The sequence below is a fragment of the Dermacentor andersoni genome, chromosome 4 (genome assembly GCF_023375885.2).
Source record: "Dermacentor andersoni chromosome 4, qqDerAnde1_hic_scaffold, whole genome shotgun sequence".
NCBI lineage: Eukaryota > Metazoa > Arthropoda > Arachnida > Ixodida > Ixodidae > Dermacentor > Dermacentor andersoni.
Genome location: NC_092817.1, coordinates 66,254,430 through 66,279,923, shown reverse-complemented (window position 1 = coordinate 66,279,923; position 25,494 = coordinate 66,254,430). Strand labels below are relative to the sequence as shown.

Here is a 25,494-nt window from a genome sequence, read left to right as displayed (position 1 = left end):
ATAAAGATATCCGACATTTCGTACCCTGGAGCCCTTTGCTGACCAATCTTTGTCTTTTAGCCGTGATGGCAGGTCCGAAACAATAATAATAAAAGCTGCCATTGCCGCCATTTTGATTATATCGCAGCATCAAACCAGCACACTCATACACCGATCCACTGGCAGCCATAGTAGTTTTGTTCTGTCATTATGCCTAGCTGCTTTGGCGTTTGCTGTTTGGCACTGTGCTTTTGATTTAAAGGATTTTCCGCCTTCATCATCCTTGCCAATGGCATCGACGTGTGGAAAGCACGGCTTAAGTAATAAATGTTGCATAATGCCAGTTCCAGAGAGTCGGCTTTGCCACAATACAGCTGTGTTATGCAATCAAGCATATGCAGTGTATTGCGGTGAAGCATATTGAGTGCTAAAGGCTGATGCCAGGGGGATGTTAACATCAGTTCCTTAATTACTTATGCGCTCGACCACACTCTTATGTCACAGTACGAGCACCGAAGCACCTGATAATAACAGCTATGTTGTGCAGGGCTATGGAGATTTGAGCCCTGGAGGGCAGTTAAAGGCATGCATTTGCTTTTTGGGATATTTTCGCAGACCCTAGGGAATCCGCAAATCTGATGTCGGCTGTATTCTGTGGCAGTGTCCTCACCATCTAGTGAAGCACAATTATAGAGTCGCGTAGTAGTGAGGGCAAAGAATACAGTAGCAATACTGTGAATAACGCAGCTAACTCCTATTGGGGCAAATCTGCCCACAAAAAACAGGCTACACTTAAAGCACGATAGCAGCGATGGGGGCGAAATCTGATATGCCAGTCAAGCGCCTTGGCTTTTATACATACGCCATCGAAGGTTCCAGGGTAATCGCTTGAAGAAGCTTTTCTAACAGAATGGCACATCATTGTTGAAAATTATGAAAACTTCTCACCATCTTGCGATTGCAATGGCAGTAATGCTGGCTGTTAGCAATGCGTTTTTGGTTGTTAAGGTAATGGATATTTGCATTTTATCCAGTCAACATCTTTTTTATTATCGGTACTGGCAAGAGTAACTCTTGAATTATTTTATTTTCTCTCTCTCTTTTTGGGGTGGTGGTGTCCTCACTTTCTCCATGATAACATCATGGAAGTGAAAATATGCCAGTCGCAGACTTTGTTGTGGCATTAATTTTGATGCATTAATTCTTTGGGACACTGACGAGGAAAAAAAAGAAACTTAATTGTGCTGCAAGTTGAATTAGTATGTTATGCTGGGATTAAATTGTATTGAAATTTTGCAACATATCTTTGCTGCAATAAACTTTTCTCTTTTATTGTTTTACTAATTTATGTTGTCGCGAAGTTCGAATGTGTATTCTACAGCTAACATTTTATGCTTTAAGATTTTCAATGTCTGTTAAAAGCATAGAAGTATGGCATTCTGTAGCTTCTTTGTGTACTGATCATTTGTTTTTTTTTTACTGGTGCTGTCTTCACTAAGCGCTTGTTTACCAAGTTGTGAAATTTTGTACTGTGACATTTGGTATGTGTAGAAATCGACTGGGAGTTGTGCTGAAAGGATATGCCACGGTGTCATCTTGTACATTCAACTGCAGGTGGCCAGTATCAGATGCTGGCACCTCCCTACTACGACCAGAACGGATCACTAATGATGGGTAACACACGAGCAGTCCGCCTTATGCCACCGGTGCTGGTAAATCCGGCTGCACCAGGAACCAGCGCTCCCAGCCAACCTGGTGAGTTAGTTGAGCCGCACTCACTAAAGCCCACTGCCCTGTCATTACTCATGATTGGGGGGATGCACTGATGGGCAGGCTATTAGTAGAAGTGAACTCTGCATGCCGTGTTAGTATCGATTCAGGTATGATTGTACTAATCTGCTGCTACCTCGGAATTTCCTCATACCTCTGTTTCCAAGTGCATAAAAGAGCATGTGTAGAATGAATTAAGGCCAGACTTTTGTTTCAGTTGTGCAACAAAGGGGAGAGGAGGTGGGGTTAACCTAGTAGAAAGCTGACAAATTGGTTCAATGTGGCAGCACTAGCGAGTTCTTTTGCAGGCTCGGGCACATACTCATTAATGCAACTCCAGTTCCCATACGTGCTATTTGCAGTCTTTCGGTGACGAGAAGAGCACAGGAGGCACACAAGCATGCATCTATATCGGGGGACGTCAGCATTGTGAGGTAGCCAGATAAAGTTTACAACACAGTTCAAGTACAGTCCATTCTGAAGCATTTCACTTGTGCATTACAGAATCGCAACCAGCTTTAGTAAGGGACACTGGTTGTTGCACGGGGCTCAACAACAGAATGCATGTGCTCACAGATGATGCAGCACTTGCAAACTGTCCGCAATTTTGGCTGCATTAGTGAATTTTGGGGTGTACAAATATGCAAATAACTAATTTACTAGTTAATAATCAAAGAATTCTATTTGTGAATCAAACGTCTACTAGTATTTGGTTTTTCAAATATTCAATAAAAGAAACATGTCTTGCTGCATGCAGCCTCTTTGTGCTGCACACTCGCAAGATTAGTCTGTATCTACAAAGCCAATCAGAAAAACTTGTATGCAGTGTGGACGGAGAAAATGTCTACAGCAGTAGCATGTATGGATGAGGAAGTAGTGAAAGTCCAGTGTCTTGTAGCTTGTATGTAGGTCTGACCAAGCAGGCACAAGTAGGTGCACAGGTTGTAGGATCATATTGGATTAGCATGTTCACACGTGCGAATTTCATCGCGTCAGCCGTCAACTGATCTGCAAACCTGAACGTTGTCTAACCCTGAACTGTCAGTCTAATCTGTGTGCACGACCTATGCCTTAATCAGCTATGAGCCACTCGTTCGAATGTACCTTATTTACTCGAAATCTAGGCCGGCCCAATTCTAAGCCGGCCCCCACAAGTCCAAAGCCAGGTGGGGAGAAAAAAAGAAACTTACCTTGAATGTAGGTTAAACGAAAAAGCGACGATAGCGTTCACAAAATGAAAACAGCCTTTATTAAATATGAACATGCCGAGACCATTTTACATGGCTATCTTCCTTTTTGCTGTCATCTCCTTGTTGTGGCTGGCGCATGCAAAAAGCGTCTCCTGTAGCCCCCTGCAACGACGGACGTGTTTCTCATCGATGCCAAAGTCCCGCCCGGCTTGAACGTTTGATGATTCCTCTGCGGCCAGCACAACTTTTCATTTGAAAGCTGCAGCCTAAGGGCATCGCCTGTTTGGTGCATTTACAATAACACCACGCCACACACATGCCAATACGACAAAGGTCCAAATGGTGACGTTGCTCGTGTACTTCAGTTGACGACTGGCACGGCTAGTAGCAGCTGCGATACCTACTTTTTTAGATGGTGCTAGCTAAGCATCATGTTTATCAATTTCAATTAAATATTGGCAAGTTTCTTCTTCTTCTTTTTAAATTTTCGAATCTAAGCCGACCCTAGAGTTTTATATGATTATTTGAAATAAACTATTGGCCTAGTTTCGAATAAATACGGTAACAGCTTTAAGCTTCCTGCAACACTATGCCAGCATGGCACTATACTGGCCAGCTGCAAATTTTTGTAGGTCAAGTCTATAAGGTCTAACCAGCACACATTGGTATGTCAATGACGGAAGTTGTATTGTGGTACATTGTCTGTGTGAAGCTGCCGCACCGCACTTGAAAAACAGAGATGACATTTCGCCAATGAAAGCGACAGTACGGGCAGCAAACCAAATGGCTTGAAGAAACTTTTTTTCACAGCCACGATCTTGGCAACAATTGTACGCAAGCAAGTGTGCCACTTTAGCGTTTCTGTCATTGCTATTGGTTCTGTGAAGAAATTAACAGTGCCGTAACAAAGTTCGAATAACCAAGCCCAAAAAATAAATTTGCAACGTGCATAAGAATTGCAAATCATGGGAAGTAGCGCACAATATAAGTCAGTGGCTCCGTGAATACAGAACTAATTAAAGCACCCCGCATGTGGCATTTGGAACACAATTTGACTAGCCAAAAGGCTTGTGTTTGTGCAATGGCCCCTAGTACAGTAGACTTGTGTTAAGGGGTGACATGGGGATCAAAGCTAACTTTTTTTATTTACCAGCCGATCTTGATGAAATTTCGCGCAGGTGTTAATAATATCACATAAACAAAACTGTGAAAATATGGCTGCAATATCTGAAGTACTTTTTCGTTTACAAAATTTTTCTGCTTTCATTTTTGCAAAATGCCTGCACACCTGTTTATTGATGCTAGGAGTTCAAGCAAACATTGATAGCACTCCTATATGTATCCTCCACGCAGTGACATTCCTGTAATTTTTTTAGCCTAACAGAATTTTTTTATATTCTCATTCTTTGGCAGCTACTTCAGTTGCATGAAAATCTCGACTGTGAAAACAAAAGATAACAAATTATTGAAGCAACCATTTTGAAAACAAAACATGTCACTGTGTGCAGTGGTGCACAATGAGTGTAACAAAACAAACGGTGTAAAAATATTCATAACGGCGGCTGAGATATTGGCTTTGCAAGTTGACCTTGGTGGTAGAAAAAAGTTTTGAGAAAAAGGTGTTCGAAGTTTTGGACCATGTTTATTCGACTAGAAACCACCGGCCTTGCAGGTGCAGGTGTCAGGTTGATCTCTTGGCTTCTTAAATCATTTATGCTTGCTTTCATGTGCTTTTTGTGCCCTCTTCTTGCGCAAGGCATCTTTCTCAGCCGCTCGACTTGCTTGAATCCGTTGTCGCCACCAAGCATGCTCCTCCAGCCGTAAACCCTATCTTCCGGTCGGCTGCCGGCACAGAACCAAGTGACGCGCGGACAGTGGGGGCGGTCATATTCAACACCTCCGACAAGATGAATTGTGACTCAAGATGCGACTGTATGGTGCGACCGTTGCTGATGCACGGTTCGTCTTCACGGCCGGCAGACGCACGCGCTTGGACCGCACTTTCGTCGTTCATCTCGGTGACGGCGGTGGCACAATCGGGGTACGTCGCGGAGCATTTACGGGATGTTGCAGGCAGGCCCGGAAGCATCGGAAAAGGCCTTATTAGTTCGGTATCATCACCACTGGAACTCAAGGCTGCAACAGCCTGCGAACTGCCCGGCAATGGGTCAACAGTCTCTCTTGCAAGCTCGCGCGCGGACACATCTCTGCTAGGACTACTTATCCTTCGGATGTTTGGCGGCTTGCGCTTGCGGCTGCCGAAGCGGTGCTTGGTCGCGTATTTCGTTGTCCACGTCCGCCCAGTCATGCTCGAAACCACAAAATGAAATAGAAAACTCAAATCTGAATAAAGCGATGAAGTGGCAGGCTACCTCGAATATCCAACACGTAAACAAAGGGGCAGCAGCCAGCGCGCGAAGAAACGGGAGAAGCAGACGCCGCAGCAGCTCGTTTCCAGACCCGGCCAATGGGGAGGCTCATAGAACGCACGTGACGGAGCAAGCCAGTCGGCGGCCGTGACAAGCGGCTCCGCGATCTTCAGACTTTTTATGTTTTTATGCTTTCTCTTCTCTCTATCAGGAAATGAAAGAGAGGCGTCAAAAGGAAGAGGTGCGCTTTTCAACGGTACCAGCATGGCTGCGCTGCGTACTGCCGTTTCGGAGCTAGGGACGCTCGAAAACCGCGACTTTCAATAGATTTTCACGAAATTTTCACTGTATTGCCTTATGTATATATTTATATATGGTGCTTAGCAGTCGTTTTTAGCGGAAATACTTAGAAAACTTATAGAAAAGGGGTCAAAGATTCGAAATCTGCAACTTTCTAAAAAGTTATTTTTGGGTCATTTTTCCAGAGTTGATCCCCACGTCCCCCTTTCAATGTAATCCAGTTATTCTCGCAGGGTAAATAACTTTCAAGAAATTGAAGAAACTGCATTATTGCATAATTTGCTTGGAGGTGAGCTCTCTACCAAACTATGTATGGCATAATAAATATCTACATACAAAAATGATGTGGAACTAACAAAGAGTGTAAATAAGCAAGTATGGTGTTCTAACCCAATTTTTTTATCAAATGAGAACATTGAAAACTTCAGTGAGAGAAATCCATCTAACTGCTGAAAAAAGAAACTTTTTTTTTTTTTAATTTTCTGATAAATGCAGCAACATTGTTTCGTATATCTGCACTCTACACAGCTTTGCCTTTCTGGAAAAAAAAAAAAGTTGCAGTGATAGCACAAATAGAGGCAGAGGTAATGCACCTCCAGTATGGCATCATCAAAATTGTGGTTTTGAGAAAACAAAAACATTTTACAACTGACACATTGAAAAAAAGTTTGGAAAAACGGCACCAAAGGCCATCAGTAGGCACTAGGTATAATTCATGGCCGTTTGGCCGTTGCCTGTGTACGACATAGCATGCACTGCGAGTACGTTCACTTCAAAAGTATTACACATTTTCGGCCCTCAATTCCCCGCGAGCTCAATCCCGACGCAACATCACCGCAGATCTCGCAAATCACAGTCAGTTTGGTAGCGAGACCGTAATCCTGATCGCTCCGCACCAGCTACGCAGAACCACCGCAAGGGTTACACGAGAAAACGCCGAGAAAATTGTTCACTGCTGCAAGTCCGACGACAACGTACGGAGTAGCGGGTTTCGCAACCAAGGCTGTTGCACTATCAGTGGTCGGATCTTCAACAAAATGCCAAATCTTCCGCTCTGCGGCCGTTGTAGATGCAATCTTGTTGATCGTTGGTTTCTTGCATGCTCTTACCTTATCCACCTCCTCTTCCACAACAGCCGTGTTCAATTCTTACGCGAGTGTAACCAGTGTGTGGATTGAGGCGTCTGAGGCAGTTGAGGCGTCTACGTTTGGCGGTGAGCTGCCGGGTATCCAGTGCAGACTGCAACGACGGAATCGCTTTCGGAAGTTTATTGCATCGCGTATGTTTCCGCCCGTAACGATTCACGGAACGAAACTTTGTCGGACCTCCAGCATATCCAGCGTCACAGTCGCGAGACTAAGACAAAATGGCGGCTGTTTTCGTCATCTGAGCGCTCGTGGTCCTTGGAGCCAGTCATAATTCTCCATCTTGGTCACATACTCAAACTAGCCGATAATAGCATGCTTAACGAATTTCTTTTTCTGTTGATTTTTTTGTGTGTGTGTGTGTGTTCGTGTGCGTGTGTGTGGCCACAGCGGTGGCAATGTTGCTGACTGACGAATAAAGAAAGCCAGAAACGTGAGCTTTCGAACGATACCAAAATGGTGCTGGCAGAGCGCGTACTTAGCAAGTTATGTGCAATGAAAATAGGACGCGATTTGCCCCCAATATAAAGGGCAACGCTTGGGGATTCGCATCTTTTGATCACGATAACGGAAGAACTATGCAGTATTTTGTAATCACATTTCGGAGATAGGCACAGAAACGCATCAGGAACGTGGAAAATAAAAATTGAAAATTCAAATTTTTGACTGATTTCCGGTCCCAAAAATCCAGGTCCCCCTTTAATGGCCAAACAATAACCCATATAACCCGCCTACCATAAAGCCGGGAAGAGCTTTTGGTTTTCTAAAGAAAAACTGCAAAGCAAAATTTTCTTAGCATTAGAAGGTCGGTATGAAGTGCAGTACGGTCCACTCTCGTGGGTCGAATAGCTCACATAAACGATTTATGTGTCTGATAGTGAAGTTGGAACGTCAGTTCCCAGCCCAATGCTCTTACCATTAAGCCACAACTGTAAACATACTTCTCTTGTGTCCATAACAAGTAACTCTTTGAGACAATTGGCGCATGCCAGTTTTCACCAGAAATTTCTAGCACCCAAGGGTTTAGGTGCTTTGATTGGCGGTGGCACTACATCATGTTTCACCGCTGCTTGGCTGATGGTTGCAGGGCATGTTTGTCACCGAAGTACGCTGCAGATCTCTTACCCAGCTGTACCATTTTCTCTTGCCTGTTTACCTAAGATTTGCTTACACCAGTTCCCACAGCATATGAATTAATTAGTTTTTACTATATTGTAACTTTGAAGCTTTAATAAAATGCAAAAACAAGTTGTGGCACTAGTCATTTCATGTGGCACAATGATTATGGCTTCGTGCGATTGATTAGTATGGACTTTATGGTTAATGTGGACCTCAGCAGTAAAACAATCGAACCTTCTATAATGCCCTGGCTTCACATCAGGAAATGAATTTAAAATCATTTTATGTGGCCCTGTAGAAGGGCAGACACAGGAGCCTACATTTGCAAGTGCTAGGAAGAGCCACTTTTTCAACTGGCTCTTGGCAGGCACACTATGCCTCTGACTGCAGTCTGCTGTGTGTACTTGGGAGATTTTGCTTATAAAAGGAAGCACATGGCAAGTTCACTCACCATTGTCGTGTTGTTCACCTTTAGATAGGAGGATGGTAACTATCTAAGCTATTGTAATGAAGTTGAACAAAGCCAAAAGCATTGTGGAGTTCTGTTAGCACCCACTCTAATAAATGTTGCTGGTAATTTACTCCTAATTGCTTAATACATCACCGTGCAGGAAGTACAAAACGAATTTTTTCTAAGTGCATCTTTTGATGAACATGTGCTCATGTAAATACAAAACCACTGAAACGTGGTATGAAAATGGATTCAGAAGCAAATAAACAAAGTATAAAATTATCTTTAGTGTCTCCTTAAGTAGCTTCTCTCCCTCAGCACGTAATGCTATAGACAGGATACCTACTGGTTTCATTGTCAAGTTGTAGGTTTGAAAAGATTTCTTTGCATTTGTTTTACAGTAAATCCCAATAATTTAAAATCTATTATTTCAAGTTGACAGATAATTCAAACTGCCCTGTTGGTCCTGGCAATGCCCCACATTATATTAGAGAAAAGCTCCTCTAAATTCAAACTCCAAAAACCGCACACTGGTTATTTCTAACAAAATTCCTCGCTCCCATGCACTGCTTTTCGGACAAACCCTAGCCAAAGATGAAGGTTCAATGCATAGCTGGCTACCATAATGTCACGTGCCGTAAAAATGACAAAGGTGCCTGGGGAGTCGAGACTAGAGGAGGCATGTGCACCCTCCTTTCTTATCCGGGAGGAGCAGCTAGGAGCCCCCATTCAAACACCGATGCAGGAAAGGTACGGTTTTTTTTTTTTCATTGCGAGCCCAATGACTGTTTTGGTTTCGCATGCTGGCACACACTATTGATTGATAGGGCCCGTATTTAAAAGGGGCTCTCCTTAAATAGAACTGCATTTTATACAGTTAATTTTCCGGTCCTCTTGGAGTTCAAATTGACATGATTCTGCTGTACCGCCTTTTGACTTCCATATGTATCACTGCAGATTTATAGCGTGGCCTAGCACAGACCTAATGCTGTGGCCACTCCTGAGGTCTGCTAAAGTATGTGCCGAGTTGTTTGAGCGGCATGTGCCATTTTAAGCACATGGCGTATAGAAAGCTCAAACACTGCCTGCGTGAACTGTCTGGAGCTGAAGGATTTTTTTGTGCTGCTCCATTGTTGGTTTAATGCATTATTCTGATGCTTCAGATAGGCTTTTTCTTATTAGATGTTTCAGTCATAGTAATGCGCACATTAGGTGGCCCAGCCATTGGCACAGTACTTAAAAAAAATACCACTGCACAGGCCTGTACCTGGCCTGAGGCTGAAAGTGCCATGGGCTGCCTGCACGAGCCTGGTCCCGTGGTTTCAAAGCATGTTTCAGTTCTTGGTGGATGACATGATACTAGCTGCACACAGATTATTTGCTAGACAAATTTGTGTCTGGCAAGTTTTGTACTAACTTATTGCCGACAAATGAACAGGCATTCAAGGAAAGGAAACATTACATCCTCTGTTCATCGCACTTATGCATCGCAGGGTGATAGGAATTTTCTTACCAAATTTGCCAACTGGCAATATATATAGAAGGGTGTCTACCAACTGGGAGAACCGGGAATTATCAGGGATCTTGAATAGTCTGGAAATACTCGGGGAATTTTGTGCTTCTATCAGTGAAAGGTAGCCGCAATTTTGTTGAAAGGGAATGAAAGTCGCAGTAATGCTGGCTCGAGTAACAAAGAGGAGTCGTAATTTATCATTGTTGACGCCGTGTCGTCTGCTGGAGGAGTTGCCATTGTACAATGACCAACTTTCTGGATGCCCTATAATTCAGACGGCTTCACGGTACCAACATGTACCCCATAGAGTCAATGTATAAGAATGCCTGCAATTTGGGTGCTTTTCCGGGCATTTCGCCTTGACCGCAATGGCATTAATTAAAACCACCACCGCCGCCACTTTAATTATGTTGCTGCATCGAACCGGTGTTCTCACATGCAGATCCACTAGCCATAGCCACCACCGCGGCAACACTAGGCCTAGCTGATTCGACATTCGTTATTAAGCCTCTTGCAACCAACCTGCCATGGTTGCTCAGTGAGGCTATTGTGTTGGGCTGCTGAGCACAAGGTCATGGGATCAAATCCTGGCCACGGTGGCCACATTTTGATGGGCGCCAAATGCGAAAACACCCGTGTACTTAGATTTAGGTGCACGTTAAAGAATCCTAGGTGGCCAAATTTCCGAAGTCCCCCCACTACAGCGTGCCTCATAATCAGATCATGATTTTGGCATGTAAACCCCATAATGTAATTTTTTTATAAATTTAAGCTTCTTGCAGTTCTGTGTCGTGTTCTACATTAAAGGAATTCGCCACTGTCAGCAATGGCACCGACTCCGCCTTTGTGGTGCTCACAATTGGCCTTGAGGCTCTGAAAGCACGGTGCGTTGCATAAAGCTGGTTCAGAAAGTCAGCTTCGCCTCAATATAGCAGTGTTACATGGTGAAGCATACGCAAAAGTATTGTGGTGAGTCATAAGTTTGAGAAGGGGCAATTGTCACGGGACACAGTATGTATTCCGTAATTATACACACGTGCACTAGCCATCTCCTGTCACAGTACAAGCACCGACACGCCGAATAGCTTTTCGGAAGGCCTTCAGAGCTTTTCTGTATGTGCTTGTGGCGATTTGCGCCAGACTTTTTGACGTTTTCGTGGCCCCTTAGGGAGCCCAAAGAAACGGACATTGACTGCAAAACTGATCAAGAGGATGCTTCAAATAGTCCACTGGGCGAAAGCGCGGCGAAAGGTGGACAAGCACAGGAAAGACCTATGCATTTAGGAATGAATAAGAAAGGAAGCGTACCACCGCTTTTTTGAAGGAGCTTGAGCTCATAAAACAAAGTGTTGGCTGACGCCGCAATGCAGGTGTTCCTCATCCAAACCAATATAAACCCTTTTAAGCAGTGAAACGCAACACTGGGGCATTGTGCATAGACTGAGAGCATGTCAGGACAGTTGTGGTTGATTTTCCAGCTGTCGAGAGAAAATCTCACTTGTGACAAAGTTTGGGCCTCATACCAGTGAGCTTGCTATCAGTTGATAGAAATAGCTCATATTCGAAATTATTTGCTTCTGTCTGGATCTCCTTTTATTCGCATATGAGAATGTTAAACTCGATTTGCAATGGGTTTTACCATTTTTTTAACATTCCTTATTTGTGGTGCATTTTACTAACCACTCCGTTCTGTTTTCTTTTTGAATAAAGTAAACACTACTAACTTTTAAAACTGGATTGTCATTTTTATTATTATTTATTTTTTTATCAAGCTTACTAGAGAGTGACAGCATCAGGGGCGACTAGGTGTCATCCCGTCTTGACATAAAACAAAGTTCTGTGTTATCAGGAAATTTTGTAGAGGCTCTCGGGGAAAACCTGGAAAACTCGGGGAATTTGGAAATGGCAACTTGGTAGACACCTTGATAGAAGACATAGGTGACTACTCATGTATACACTGCTAGCCATTCCATCTCACTTTTGAACTGCGAAGAACCATTGCCACATACAGTGTTAGAACTCTAGCTTTTAAACTTGATGAGTATGTTAATTTGAGTAGGCTTATCAAATGCCTTTCAGAGTTCTGTAATGGTCTGCTGCTACGTATTCTAGTTCCATTAAATATAAGTAGGTGACATGCAGTGGTAACTAACCTTCATGTGCAACTCTTTTGTCACATGGAACCAGCCATATTTATTGACTTATTGAGATAGATTTTAATTGCACCAATTTTTTTAGTTGGCAATTTCGGTATCCGTTTCCTGATTTGAGTGAATTTAGTCTCTCTACTTTTGTTGCATGTAGTGCACGCACAACATAGACTATGTAGTTTCTTACCCATTCTCCATAAAGTTTGGATGTGATAGTTTGGAAAACTCGGGGAATTTGGAAATGGCAACTTGGTAGACACCTTGATAGAAGACATAGGTGACTACTCATGTACGCACTGCTAGCCATTCCATCTCACTTTTGAACTGCGAAGAACCGTTGCCACATACAGTGTTAGAACTCTAGCTTTTAAACTTGATGAGTATGTTAATTTGAGTAGGCTTATCAATTGCCTTTCAGAGTTCTGTAATGGTCTGCTGCTACGTATTCTAGTTCCATTAAATATAAGTAGGTGACATGCAGTGGTAACTAACCTTCATGTGCAACTCTTTTGTCACATGGAACCAGCCATATTTATTGACTTATTGAGATTGATTTTAATTGCACCAATTTTTTTAGTTGGCAATTTCGGTATCCGTTTCCTGATTTGAGTGAATTTAGTCTCTCTACTTTTGTTGCATGTAGTGCACGCACAACATAGACTATGTAGTTTCTTACCCATTCTCCATAAAGTTTGGATGTGATAGTTGAACTTCAGTATAATGAACACTGATATAAGAATTCTCATACAACAGAAATCAATCTAAAATTTGGTTGGTCATGCTATGATTTCCGTGGAATATTCTCCTGCTTTAATGAAATAAAAAATGTGGGGTCCAAAGCGGTATTGGCTATAGCAAAGCAAATTTTGTTTGCGTGTCACCTAAAGTATATGTTCTGGTAGAAAAAATGTAAAATACTGTCTCCAGCCGATTTTTGAGATGCTGAATTTTTGGAACGTGCGTAATTATTCAGACTTTCATGTGGCACAGCCACTCTTTGCTCTAATGTACAACAGTAATAGCCCAAATTTCAGATGCCACACAGTGATTCGGGCATAAACTGCTTTCAGCAAGTCACGAAACTGCAACTTTACTTGCTGGAAGCAGCACTGGTTAGGCATAAGCAGTGTGGCCGGTGGATTGGCTGGTGACAAATCGTCATGGGAAGCTTGCCATCGATATGTTTGCACTGGTAGACCTTATTGGCTATCAGTTGTGCGATCAGATTCACGGGCTAGACTAGCAGCCGTAGTAGCTAAGTGCAGATTCACAGGTTGCCTCCTCCCTGTCTAAAAGTCTCCCAGTGGCGACCGCTTGGCTTGGCTGCGCCACAATCATCAAGCCAACATACCGACCCCGTGCGATAACACCGATCACATGGTTGCATCTTCTCATTGGTGCAGAGCGGGTTTATGTGCTGACATTCCCGTGTTCATATCGGCGCGCCAAGATGCCGACGGACCTTTAAAATTTGCAAGGGACCCTTTGCTCGCCCCATCAAAGGCATCCCTCTTCTGTTTCTTAGGCATTGAGCTTATAGTAATGTTCTGTGCTATCAGCGTCTATGATTGTAATGACTGTTTGGATATAGCAAAGGCATTTTCGTGGCTGATGTGACTTCATTATAACAGGGTTCGACTGTACTTATGTGTGAGCACTAAAGTGAAGACACATGATGTGAATTTGCAAGCGATCCGTCATGCAAAATGTCGCAATCCAACTTGCTGCATGCGACGATTCGGCACACATGGTGTGAATGAGCAAATGGCATGTAGGCTTTGTCCAGAGCCGGTGCCTCGGCATACACGTTTGGAATACTTGGCAAGGAAGGGGGGAAACAAACATCTTTGCACAGCTTTTTTGTTTTACATAAATACAGTCGCTGACCGTTTATTCGGACCTCACGGGACTGCGAAAATGTCCAAATGAACAGGTGTCCTTTATTTATTTCCACGCACTTATTCCGGCTCAGCAGTAGGCTTGAAGAAATCGTGAATGCGCCGTTTCACGCTGTTCTGTTTATGTGCAATCAGATAAGCCTGAATCTTGGAGAGGGTCGTGCGGTCACTATAGGCGGCTGAAAGCACAGTCAGCGTGTACACGCTCCGCATGCGGCAGCAGCGTAGCACATGGTGCGTCATCGTCCGGCGGTGCAGCAGAAACCGGACGAATGATCTCGCCGTCGTCGAGTTCTGCGCATGTCAGTACTGCAGTGTCAGCACCTGTGAAACTATCAAATGAGACGCTGTCCGGAATCGCCACGCAACCACTGCGCAAGTCTCGGCAGAACATTTTCCGCGTCGGTAGGGAGCACATCTGAAGGCGACAAATCTTAGGCCTCCCGGCACCCGCTTGCCGGCATTCCCCAGTGCAGTCTGCGCGGGCACTGTCGGCGCCATTAGACACTTGACGCGATGTTTCCGTATGCCGCGTTGGATCACCGGAACCTCGATACAGCACACAAAGCAAACACCACCACGCCGACACCAGTCGCACAAACGAAAACATGGCCTACTCGCAGCGTCGTGCGCAAAGAAACAAATCAGCTGGTGGATTGTCTTGACATGGCTTACTAAGCTGAAACCGGAACTGCTGTAGAACCACTGTATCGAACCAGGCAGAAACGATGATGATGAGCGGGGATTTGCAGTAGCGCCACATCGTGGGGCAGCAAGGAGGCTCCGTTCAAAACAAAAATGGTGTTCAGCAAGTCGAACCATGCACCGGTCAGAGTCGGTGCATGGTGCTCTCGATCGACTTGGCTCAAGGAGTGTCCAAAAAATCAGATGAGAGGTTGCAAGGTGTCCGAACTTTCGGCAGTTATTATACATTGTGGTCTATGGGGAGAATAGCGGTGCCGCGAAGCAGATCGAATAATCGAGCATGTCCGAATTTTTGGAGTCCGGAAAATCAGTCGGTGACTGTAAATGCTGTCAATAAAGACTTGTCTATGCGAGCGGCAAATTTTCCACAAGGTTGTCCTTGGTGTGGCTCCGCTGTGACGGCCACGGATGGCTGGGAGCTGGCACGCCTAGCTCGCAGGGTCATTGGATCCGAAGCCGGGGCTGGTGGCAGTTGCGATCCGACCACAGCTGTAAAAAAGACTCACGATCCGCCCGGGTTCGTGAACGAGGGAGGGCTCGAGGAACCCTCCTTTAGACAGACGCTCAGCAGCGTGGTGGTGATGAATGATGACCGATCGTCAAGCATCTGTGGTCGTCAGTGTTTATTGGGTGCGATAATCAATGTTTCCTATTGAGCCTGGCAGGCCACCAAGCCTGGCGGGCCACTGAAGATTATGCCCGAGGGGGTGTCACATGCTTGTTACAAAGAGCTTATGTTCATCGGCACAAAGTTAATGCAATTATGTTGCACTTACAATACATTTGACTTTCTTGACACTGACAGTAGCGAAACGCAAACAAGCAAGCCAGGCAATGTGCCGACCACTGGGAGACGGACCTGACTTGGCCATCGGATCTGCAGCCAACAGTGCCCGCGATCTGGCTACTGCTCATAATGAAGCACCAATATTCCTCAATTCAATGTCTGCACCCATATGTCGCTCTTAGGTGAAAATACTGCCTTGTACATTGTTTTCATAAGAAAAACTTGCGGATAAAGGAAAGCTCGCGAGCACAATTTGCAGCCATTGCCGTTGTGTATGGCACTTGAAGTGCCTGATTCTTTGCAGCAGTGCCATCACAGTGCTCATGCACGTTCGAGGAGGTGTGAATGTCATAAGTTGTGCCTTGCATCTTTGACATGCTCCCTCTCCAATTATGCAGGGTCCTTGAATGGTGGCAGCTTACGTCTGCTAGGCTCCGGCAGTGCAGGAGCAACAGCTGGCAGTGGCCCCCCACAAGGTCCCCAGGGATCGGGTCTCTTCTCTGCAGCAACTGGGGGATCTAGCCACCCATTTGGGGCTGCTGGGTCAGGTGGTTACAACCCGAGTGCTGGTGCATCTGCCTTCTCCGGCGGATTTGCATCTGGTCTGGGGGTCGGCTATGGAGGATCCTCATCTCTCGGACCCATTGGAACATCACCTGCTGGCCCCGTGGGCATCGGTGAGTGCACTTTTGGCATGCTCATTGTTGAACTACTGGGACATGTTCATGGGAGTGACACCAGTAAGGTACTTACTGTTTCTCATATCAGGAAGAGGACGAAAGGCTGGTGTGGAGCGAGCTACTGCAACATTCTTGGCTTGTCATGAATAAGAGCATCACGCTGAAAAGAATGCGGCCGCATTACCGTTGTTACAGTTGCTGCAGAATGAAACCCAGCAAATAGTCCATTGCCACATCGTCATGTGCACCTAAAAACAACCTAATTGTGTGAAAAGTGTGTAGCAAATCCTGCTGGTTCGTCGTCTTCTCTACATGGTTTGCGTCTCTGTCTTAATATCATCTGTTTTGCACTCGCTCTTTATGATGGTATGGCAATGATGGCTCGCCATAATGGCTTTGTCAATCGCTTTCTTGTGTCTTCATCTGTGCTAACGAAGTTTTTGATACCAACATGATCTGAAAGCAGTGTTGTTGGCAGCACTATGTGTGCCCCCATGTGTCTGTCAGCAATAGCAGCACTGAAATGATCTGCATCTTTAGGCAAATCTTGTCTAGTGACGTCAGATCTGTACATGTGCCTTCTGGGTGGCACCATAATTTGCATGCGTGAAACAGTTCTCAATTATAGTGGCAGCTCATGCTGCAGCCACCATCTCTAGCTCCGTAAACAAACCCACATCATAGGTATGCATTCCTTGGCAATGTCCATCATCTTCCTGCCTTTTCATAGTTCTGGTGATAATGGCCATCTTGTCCTGAAGCATCGAGAACTTTAGCTTTTTGACCGGCAGAGATATTATGGCAGACTAGCCATGTAAGGAGCAAGTTGGCGATCACTTTGGTTATGCTGAACACCACAGAACAGTGGGGACAGCTTCAACACCTGCCGAGTCGCAGAGTATTGTGTTGCATGTCAGCATAGGTCTGTGAAGTTGTGGCCATGCCATTTGAAATGAGTGATGAGCACTGAAAATGAAATGAGCACTCTCGGTCTGCTTACACCACTACTCTCTCCTCGCAGTTTGCTTGATGACATTGAAGCAAACATGCCTCTGGAGCACATTCTTTGATAGAAAGCAATAGCTCAGGTAGGTAGAGCTGTGGGAGGTTACTGATTAATTTGCTGGCCAGAGCAACTAGTTCAGTGGGCAAATCTGCTGCAAGCAAATCTGCTTGTGCTTCAAGTGCGAGCACATGTTGTAAGGTATCCTAGGTGGTCAAAATTAACGTGTTTGGTAGATTTCGTAAAATTAAAGTGTTTCGTAGACTCGATGTTGCTTTGGGGTGTTAAAACCAACCACTGCTATGCTTGACAAAAGCAAGGTAACACTGGTTCCTGACATGTTCCCCTTGCAGTGAAAATGTGTATTTCTCCCCTGTGTAAATGGTTCTTCAGAGCTGCACGTGCTTAAACGACTGGAATTGGACCAATTTGCTGCAGGTCTAGGTGGGAGCACCGAATCCCCTCGGCGGGACTCGCTGGAACGACGTGATGGTGGGGCAAACATGTTGGGAGGCAGTCGGGGCCCCTTTGCTGCCACCCTCGAGTCTGCCTACTCGGCGGCAGCAGCAGGGGGGCCCCTGGGTGCCAAGGGAAGCCAGTTCTATGGGGCCCTCGGCACAGTGGCGGCCTCTCCAGGCCCAGTGGGCATGCTGCCCCAGAGCCTGACACCTCCACCACCCTCCCTCAATGGATCCTCTTCCAACCTCAGCTTAGGTAAGCACACCTGACAATTTTTACTATTTTAGCCTAAAATGCCAGATTTTCGTAACTTTTCTGCGAAGGAGAGTGCTGTAGTCGTACAGAAAGCTATTTGCCTTTATGAACTGCACCACTAGCCCAGCAGTTTAGTACTTTTATAGAGCTTGCTTCTGGTTGTCATATCAACAACAATAATCTTATAATCTATGTGTCCAGTAAAGGCCAAATTAATTTCAAGACAATGCAAGTACAGTAAAACGTCTTTAATTTGGATTTCACAGGACTGAAACAAATGTCCAAATTAACCGAACGTTGAATTATTGAGGGTACAGTGAAACCTCGTTAAGGGGGGACATGGTTCCTAAAAATATCTTTCTTATTGTTTGCTGAATCCTTAACTCCACTGCCTGGGGTAATTTTTCGTGCTGATTTCAAATCTGTGATTAGATTTTTGATAGCTGTAGCAGTTCAAAAAATATTGAGGTCTGAAGTGAAATTAATTTCAAACTCGTTACGGGGCTTTTTGACAATTGCATCTTGCTAAACCAAAAACTAAACGCATGACACCATTGCTAAAGACCTACTGTAGGGGGTGATGCTATCTTTATTCATTTGGAAGCAACGGACAAGAAAACAATATTGCATTTATTATGAAAATTTTTTTCTAATTAGCAGCGAGTACTATACCTAAATGTAATTTTCATGACGGTGTAAGAGTAATAAAAATGGCATCACCCCCCAGATCATTTCAATGCGAATAAAATGATACCACCCTTGTCATTTTTGGCCAAGAACAACCCAGAAAAAACACCTGTAAGGCTGAGTACGGTGTGCAATAACATCGAACTGAAATAAACACATTTGAAGTTTCAAACAAATGTAGCTTTTGCTGAAGTGAATCTACAGCAATACAAACGGGACCGTTTTGAAGCTGAATGTTTTGTAAGAATGGCCATACTAAATGTGTGACTGTGTGGCATTTTTTCAATTGGTAGAATTTACCATGTTACTGACTGAAGGTTCTGAGTTTCAGAACCTTCAGTCATGTTTCAGTCAGAGGTCATGTTTACTTGACAATGGATGTAGAACTTAGGATCAGAGAGCCAGTGATAGATATGCATCTGCTAGGTGCTTTCGAGAATTGTAATTTTGTATGATGTCTCGATCACTTCTGCAGCCAGATATTGTGCCAGCCCAAGGGGCCTAGTGAACAGAGCTCATGATGAGGTTCTCTTTATGAAGGTTGTGTATGATAGATATTGTTACTAGCTGGCTTGACAATATGATAATAGAGTGAATGCGCAATATTGTGGGTCCGAGGTGCTGACGCGCGAAATGCCTTGCCGCAGATGCAAGGAGTCGACACTCGATGAGCTTAGTCGCGTAGTCCGAGGTGCCGACACGCGAAATTCCTAGCCGCGGGCTCGAGGAGTCGACACTCGATGCTCTTATTCGCGCTGCGCCGATGCACAACATGCTTAGGCGAGGGCCCGAGATGTCCGCGTGCGATGTGCTTGATCGACGAGTCAGAGACTCCTATGCGCAAAATGCTTAGCCGCAGTACGAAGATTGCATGCGCGATGTGCTCGGTCATCAATTCCGAAACACCGAGTGCTGAAAGGCCTAGCCGCATGCCCGAGGATTCCGCATGCGAATCTTGGTCGCGAAATCCATGTCGCCGATACTCTGAATGCTTTGCCGTGGGTCTGAGACGTCCACAAACGTAGGGATCGGTCATGCTACCGCAATGTCTGCGTAGCACCCGTTTTGACACGTCGAGATTACAGCGAGCGGAGACTTCCAGGCTCGCGAGGTGCAAAGAGCTGAGCAGACGATGCGAGCACCGGACCAAAGGCAAACCGCGCTGAAGTCGCGTGGCAGGCGCGGCCAATCGCAGACTCCGGCACGACCTTCAATCATTTCCTTTTGTGTGCTTGTTTCTGTATGGAGGAGATGGCTGAAGTGGCAAATTTGAAGACGTAAAAATTCACTTTCGAACGAGACCAAGATGGCGGCGCTAAGTTGCACTGTTCCAGAGATATTGTGGCTTGAAAAATGCTGTTCTTTCTTGATTTCTGCAAAATTTTTCGCCACCTTGGCTGATGAAACAATTTTTTTAAAGCACTTCTACCGGTTTATATGGATGATATTTCGGAATCAGATAGAAAAATAGTTATAGAAACTGAAAACAGGATATTGAAGAAATCAATTTTTTGGCCGTTTTTCGTGATGTAAAAACCGCATCCCCCCTTAAGAATGTTTGGCGCATGCAGACTGCTTGGTATGTCTTGAAGAGTCGTTCGCATAGCATTTGACAGCATTCGACAGATGGTAAGTGTGATCTTTACATGAGAAAGAAAAAAAAAATCGAATTTGGACGATAAAATTGAGGGGTGCGATCATTACGCGAGTGTGATCATTATGCAAGTAAATACGGTAGTTCTCTCGTGAAAACATGGATGCCATCACTGACACAATTGGTACACAACTGAGCAAGTTGGTTGTTTATGCGGTGTCTCTCGTTTCGTGTTTGACGCAGTTGTAATCAGTGCTTCTCTGAAATTGAGAAATGTGTCAGCATAAAACATACAAACCCACGCATCTGCGTAGTGGATGTAACCGGCGGGCTTCGGTAATGCACAGATGTTGGCACAGCACTGTGTCACCGCTAGTCTCTTATTGTGTACGTGCCATGCGAATCAAGCGAACAGTAGTTGATATCAAATCACTGTAGGCCCACTACTGAACTATAAGAGCAGTTTCCTTCGTCATAACTGCTTATTTTTTAAGTTCAGCTCCACCGCTAGCGGGTGCCCGAACTCGACGGGGCCAGGCCTAACCCAACCTTTGCTAAAAAGAATACTTCAGGAAACTTCATGTGCATGGCTTGAGAGGATTGAAGCTTGTGCATTTCAACTTCGAAGGCATGTTTCAACTCATGTTGAGCGTGTTTAATTATATATACAAGCAAAGGTACTGCAGCTATCGCGTTGTCGATGCCTGATCGCGTGCGCCTTGGTCAAATGATCATGACGGTTGGCACGCTGATTCTGTCAGTGCGTCGACAAGAAAACCTGTCGCGCTATATGACAGCTCGTGCCTTTCGGGTCCATCATTGTCGGCCTTTTATGATAAAAATGGTCCCAGTGAAACAGTGTGCTGAGTAGTCCACCAATCGTCGGCATCAGTGTCTTGTAGGCCTTTTATCAAACCAGTATTACCGCGCCTCAAACACGTACATGAAGTCAGGCACGGCTGCCACCTTCAACAAAAGCCGATGTTGCAAAAAAGGACTTCACTGGCAACGTGATGTTTTTGAAGTGTCACCCAATTGTAACCAGGGGTTTTTCTATAAATTTACTAGCCATCAAAGCATGGCGGTAACTACGTGGTTCATGGTGCAGACCGGACGAAGCCCTGGCAGCTTTCTGTTTTAAAGTGAAGTTGCAGTCTTACACTACACGTTTTCAGCAATTCACTGACGTAGAGCTACAATTGAATTAAAAGAAGTTCGAATTAAAAGGGTCTGTTCTTGAAGTATTCGTGCACCATAGCTCGATGCACGAACTGTGCGAGTCGCGAAATAACGCGGCGTGCAAGCACAGAGTGACAGAGGACCATGAAACTGCCCACGCCAGCTAATGCTCGGTTCCCGATATTGGCAGAAAATGATACTTCAGGGAGCGGGCTAAGCTGGCACTTGGCCAGCGGTGCCAGTGTGGAGGCCGGCGCATGCAGATACCATCAAAGCTGAGGGTGTTGAGAGGGGGGGCTTGGGGAGTGTAGTTGCAAAGAAGAGGAGGAGGGAAGCTCAATTGGAATAAACTGGAATTTGGAATTAATGAGATTCAAGTATACCAGTGGAGTTGCAATGTGACACACTGCACAAGTGTATGCTGCAGTGCACGTCCGTGCACTTTTTTGTTTCAAGACTTTTCTTCGATATCAGGCCGCATACGCATCCCTTCCAAAGTGTTTCACAACTAATCTGCTAGGGCAGGGCGTGAAAAAGGCAGATTATAAACAACTGTACGATGAAGGGTGCTGACAGACGCTAGCCACGTCTACACAAGTGACTCAGAGCCGTGTTGACCAAAGAAATCCCGATACCTTTATTGGACTACACCATATATAAAAGGAAATGAATAGGAAATGTATTTATATGCAGTCAATCTAAGGAAAATGCAAGTGGCAAGTAGATGTAAAAAGGGCTCAGCCAAACCGAGCAGGTTGCTATTGGTAGGTCAGCATTGCCATTATGTTGCGCACCAAGAAATTATCCTGTTTTGATGCATGGCCTGATGCATACCCTTTTGCAAGCACAAGACTGATTTTAAAGTCTGACATCAACTCTATTTTGTGTCAAGTTTGGCCGTCTTGAAGAGTTCAGTGATTGTGACTCGCTGCCACGAGGCCCTGGGAACAACGGGAAAGCCGCTTCCTCATTTCACTAATTTCCTGACTCTGCTAGGTTTACACGTACTCCACGGCATGGCTCAACCTATGCAGCACTGCAGCACACCACATTGTTCATACAGTAAACCCTCGTTAACTCGAAGTTGTAAAATCCGGGAAAAATTTCGAGATAAGCAGAGTTTCGAGTTAAGCAAAATGCCGAAAATTTCAGTGACCGGGTCACTGAAAGAGCCGGTGATAACCAGCACTGCTAACAAACGCTCCACAGCACGAGGGGAGCTAAACGCAGAATTCCCAGGAAAAACTGAATTTTATTGTTTTGAAAAGAACTTGGTGATGCTTGCCTGCTTGGTGTTGGCATTCGGCGCGAGAAAAGCGTCCTCGAGCTGCTGAATGCACCGCATGAGCCGTTGTTCGCCGCCGCTGCATTCAACTTTGTTGCGGAGCAAACGTAGCAAGTTCCTTGTTTCTGCAGTTGTCGGCACTTCTCTAGGTGGTTCTTCGTCAGCGTGATCGCCGTCGTTCACTGCCATTTGAACAATGTCGGCGTCGGACAACATTCCGGTAACGGGCACGTCAGACTCGTAGAGCGCGTACTCTTCAAATCCGATTTCGCCGTCTTCGGCATCGCTGGCGCAGCCGGCAGCTTTGCGGACTTCGTCGCAAAGTTCATCGCAATCACTGAACTCGTCAGTGTCTGGCTCGAGCGATTTCTCGGCGCGCGAAAATCCTGCGTGCGCGAAACAATTGGCAATCGTCAATGGACGTACTTGTCGCCAGGCTTCGGCGATCAGGTGGACTGCACCCAGCAAATCTATTTCGTACTTCTTACCACTGTCGTATGAGCACAAAATGCGGTGCAGGAGACTTCCGATAGAACTTGCGAGCAACCTCAATGACTCCTTGGTCCATCGGCTGGAGCACGGACGTCATATTAGCAGGCAGGAACTCCAGCGTGACTGCCTCCAAGTTGTTGATTTTTCCGTGGCCGGGGCAGTTGTCCACAACGAACAACACTTTCCGGCCGTCCCTTGCCATTTTGCGGTCAAGAGCACGTACATACTCTTCAAAGAGCGCTGCAGTCATCCAGGCCGTTTTATTGGCGCGGTAAGTCGCATCTCTCGGGAGCCGTGCATTTCGGAAGCACCTTGGATTGAGCGACTTACTGATAACAAGCAGCAGCAGTTTTTCATCGCCGGTGGAGTTGGCTCCGAAAAGTATCGTCACTCGGTCTTTGCGCTGCTTAGCGCCTGAGCACGCTTCTCCCTTCGGCGTGTATGTGCGGCTAGGCAGCATCTTATAGAACAGTGCTGCTTCGTCGAGGTTGAAAATGTCCTTGTCCGCATAAGCCTTTTGCAGCTCAGCGAGGCGGTGATTGCGCTAGGTGTCTGCAGCCCCTTCATCAACAGTACCGCTTTCGCCGTGGATAGGCTTCGAGGCCACGTTATTTCTTTTTTTAAATCGTCCGAACCAGCCATTACTGCAACTGAAGTCTGTGTGGCCCATCTGCAACGCCAGAGCGTCGGCCTTCTCCATCATCATTTGGGTTGTCACGGGAAAGTTGGCTGCCCTGACATTCCGGAGCCACAGCATGAGTGCTGCTTCGACGTCCGGGAATTTCGAGGCCCGAATCGGCTTCCGCTCGCTGGAAAAACTTTGCTCGAAGCCATCGAAGACCTTCTGCCGATTTTTTAAAACTGTCGAAAGCGTCGACAAGGGGATGCCGAATTCTTTGGTGATGCTTGTTTTCGATCTTCCCGCCTTCTCCACTTCCTTGATTAACGCGACTTTTTTCTCCAGCGTCAGAGACTTACACTGCTTGGGGCGGGACATCGTCGTCGTCCGTTGACCACACACCACACTCACAACAAAAAAAAAATTGCAGTCAACGCGTCGTGCGCACAGCGCGACGAAACAAAGAACAGAATCGCACACGCACAATAACGTCCGCACGTGCGAAATGCGGTGGCGCGACTACCCGATAAAACCCATGAGCCCCCGCGCGCAAGCGGCGCACACCACGTGACTGCTTCCAAGGTTACTTGACGTGGTTGACGGAAAACGGCTGCATCCGCGGGAATTTTGTATTCGCCCTTCGATCGTGACCGCGTTCGGCACTTTAATAGGAACCAAGCGCTCGATGCCTGATTAGCATTAGGCAGGTGTCGTGGCTTTCTTATGATGGTACACTCCGTATCCTGCAATACGGCAGATTTTGCTTCACCTTTTACATGTATCTATATGTGTTCTGCACCACTGGCTGCATTTTACAACAGAGGTTGCTAAAGCAATGGATTCACATCCTGCAAGGTTATTCATGCATGCTGCTTTGCTCCCTGGTAATTCAGGAACATTTGGGAGCCGGATGATGTCGGCTGCACCTGGGGCTGAGGCCAAGTACCTGGTGCGAAATGGGCCACTCAGCAGCGTCCTGGGTTCTTCCAATGCACTGGTGCCCGGCCGCACGCTCCAGAGGAAGTGAGTGCCCCCTCATCTCTTCTGGCTTGTTTGACTACACCTCCTAGGGATGCGCAACTCTTCTCGGAAACAGTCCGCTGTAGTTATAGCTGCTGTGTCAGAATCGTGCTTACTTTCTTTTATCTGCATTGCTCGATTGTGAAGATGGCACAGATGTGTTGAAGCACTTTATTCTTCCTGTTTTGCTGTGGGAATGTTAGCATCGTTGTCTTTGTGGGGCTGACCAGTGGGAAGATGTTTTGCTGTATCTTGCTTCGAGCAAGTTTATCCAGAGAATTTCCACAAGCAGGTGAAATCGATATCGAAGAAAGTCACTGATATTAAATTTATGTGTTGCTTGTATCTCATGGAAGGTGTGTACCCAGGCAGAACTTTACTGAAATGCTTGCTTTTACCCACCACCCTTGTAACGTCTCCAGAAACATCATCAGTTTTAATGTTCAGAGGTTGGCAGGTATGCATTTAGTCAGTACAGATAAATAACAAGGCTTAATAGCCCTGAGTGCAAGAGTAAGGCAGTGTGATTGTCAGTGATTGTCAAAGGGTATTACTTTAGTGTGCTGCCTAATAACTGAGAATGGAGCATTATGGCTACACTGTTTTCGTTACTAAACGCAGTGAAAACAAGGGCATAGCTCGAAACCTATTGTACCCGTTGTGGTGGTGTAGTAGCTTTGGAGTTGTACTGCTAAACTCGAGGGCGCAGTATTAAGTCCCGGCAGCTGTCAGCTACCGGGACTTAATGCAGCTGTCACAGCAGCTGTCACAGCAGCTGCATTTTGATGAGGACGAAATGCAAACGCTTGCGTACCATGTGTTGGGTGCACATTTAGGAACCCCAC

General features: G+C 45.6%; 1 protein-coding gene across 4 annotated transcripts in view; it reads left to right on the top strand.

Annotated features, from left to right (window-relative positions):
* Positions 1–25,494, top strand: part of pum (pumilio) — a 119,931-nt gene that overhangs the window by 68,581 nt on the left and 25,856 nt on the right. For all 4 annotated transcript variants that reach the window (XM_055073876.2, XM_055073875.2, XM_055073874.2 and 1 more), the window contains exons 10-13: positions 1,594–1,734; positions 15,775–16,053; positions 17,498–17,773; positions 24,523–24,652. In XM_055073876.2, the coding sequence (XP_054929851.2) occupies positions 1,594–1,734; positions 15,775–16,053; positions 17,498–17,773; positions 24,523–24,652 (826 nt within the window). The remainder of the gene's footprint in view (positions 1–1,593; positions 1,735–15,774; positions 16,054–17,497; positions 17,774–24,522; positions 24,653–25,494) is intronic.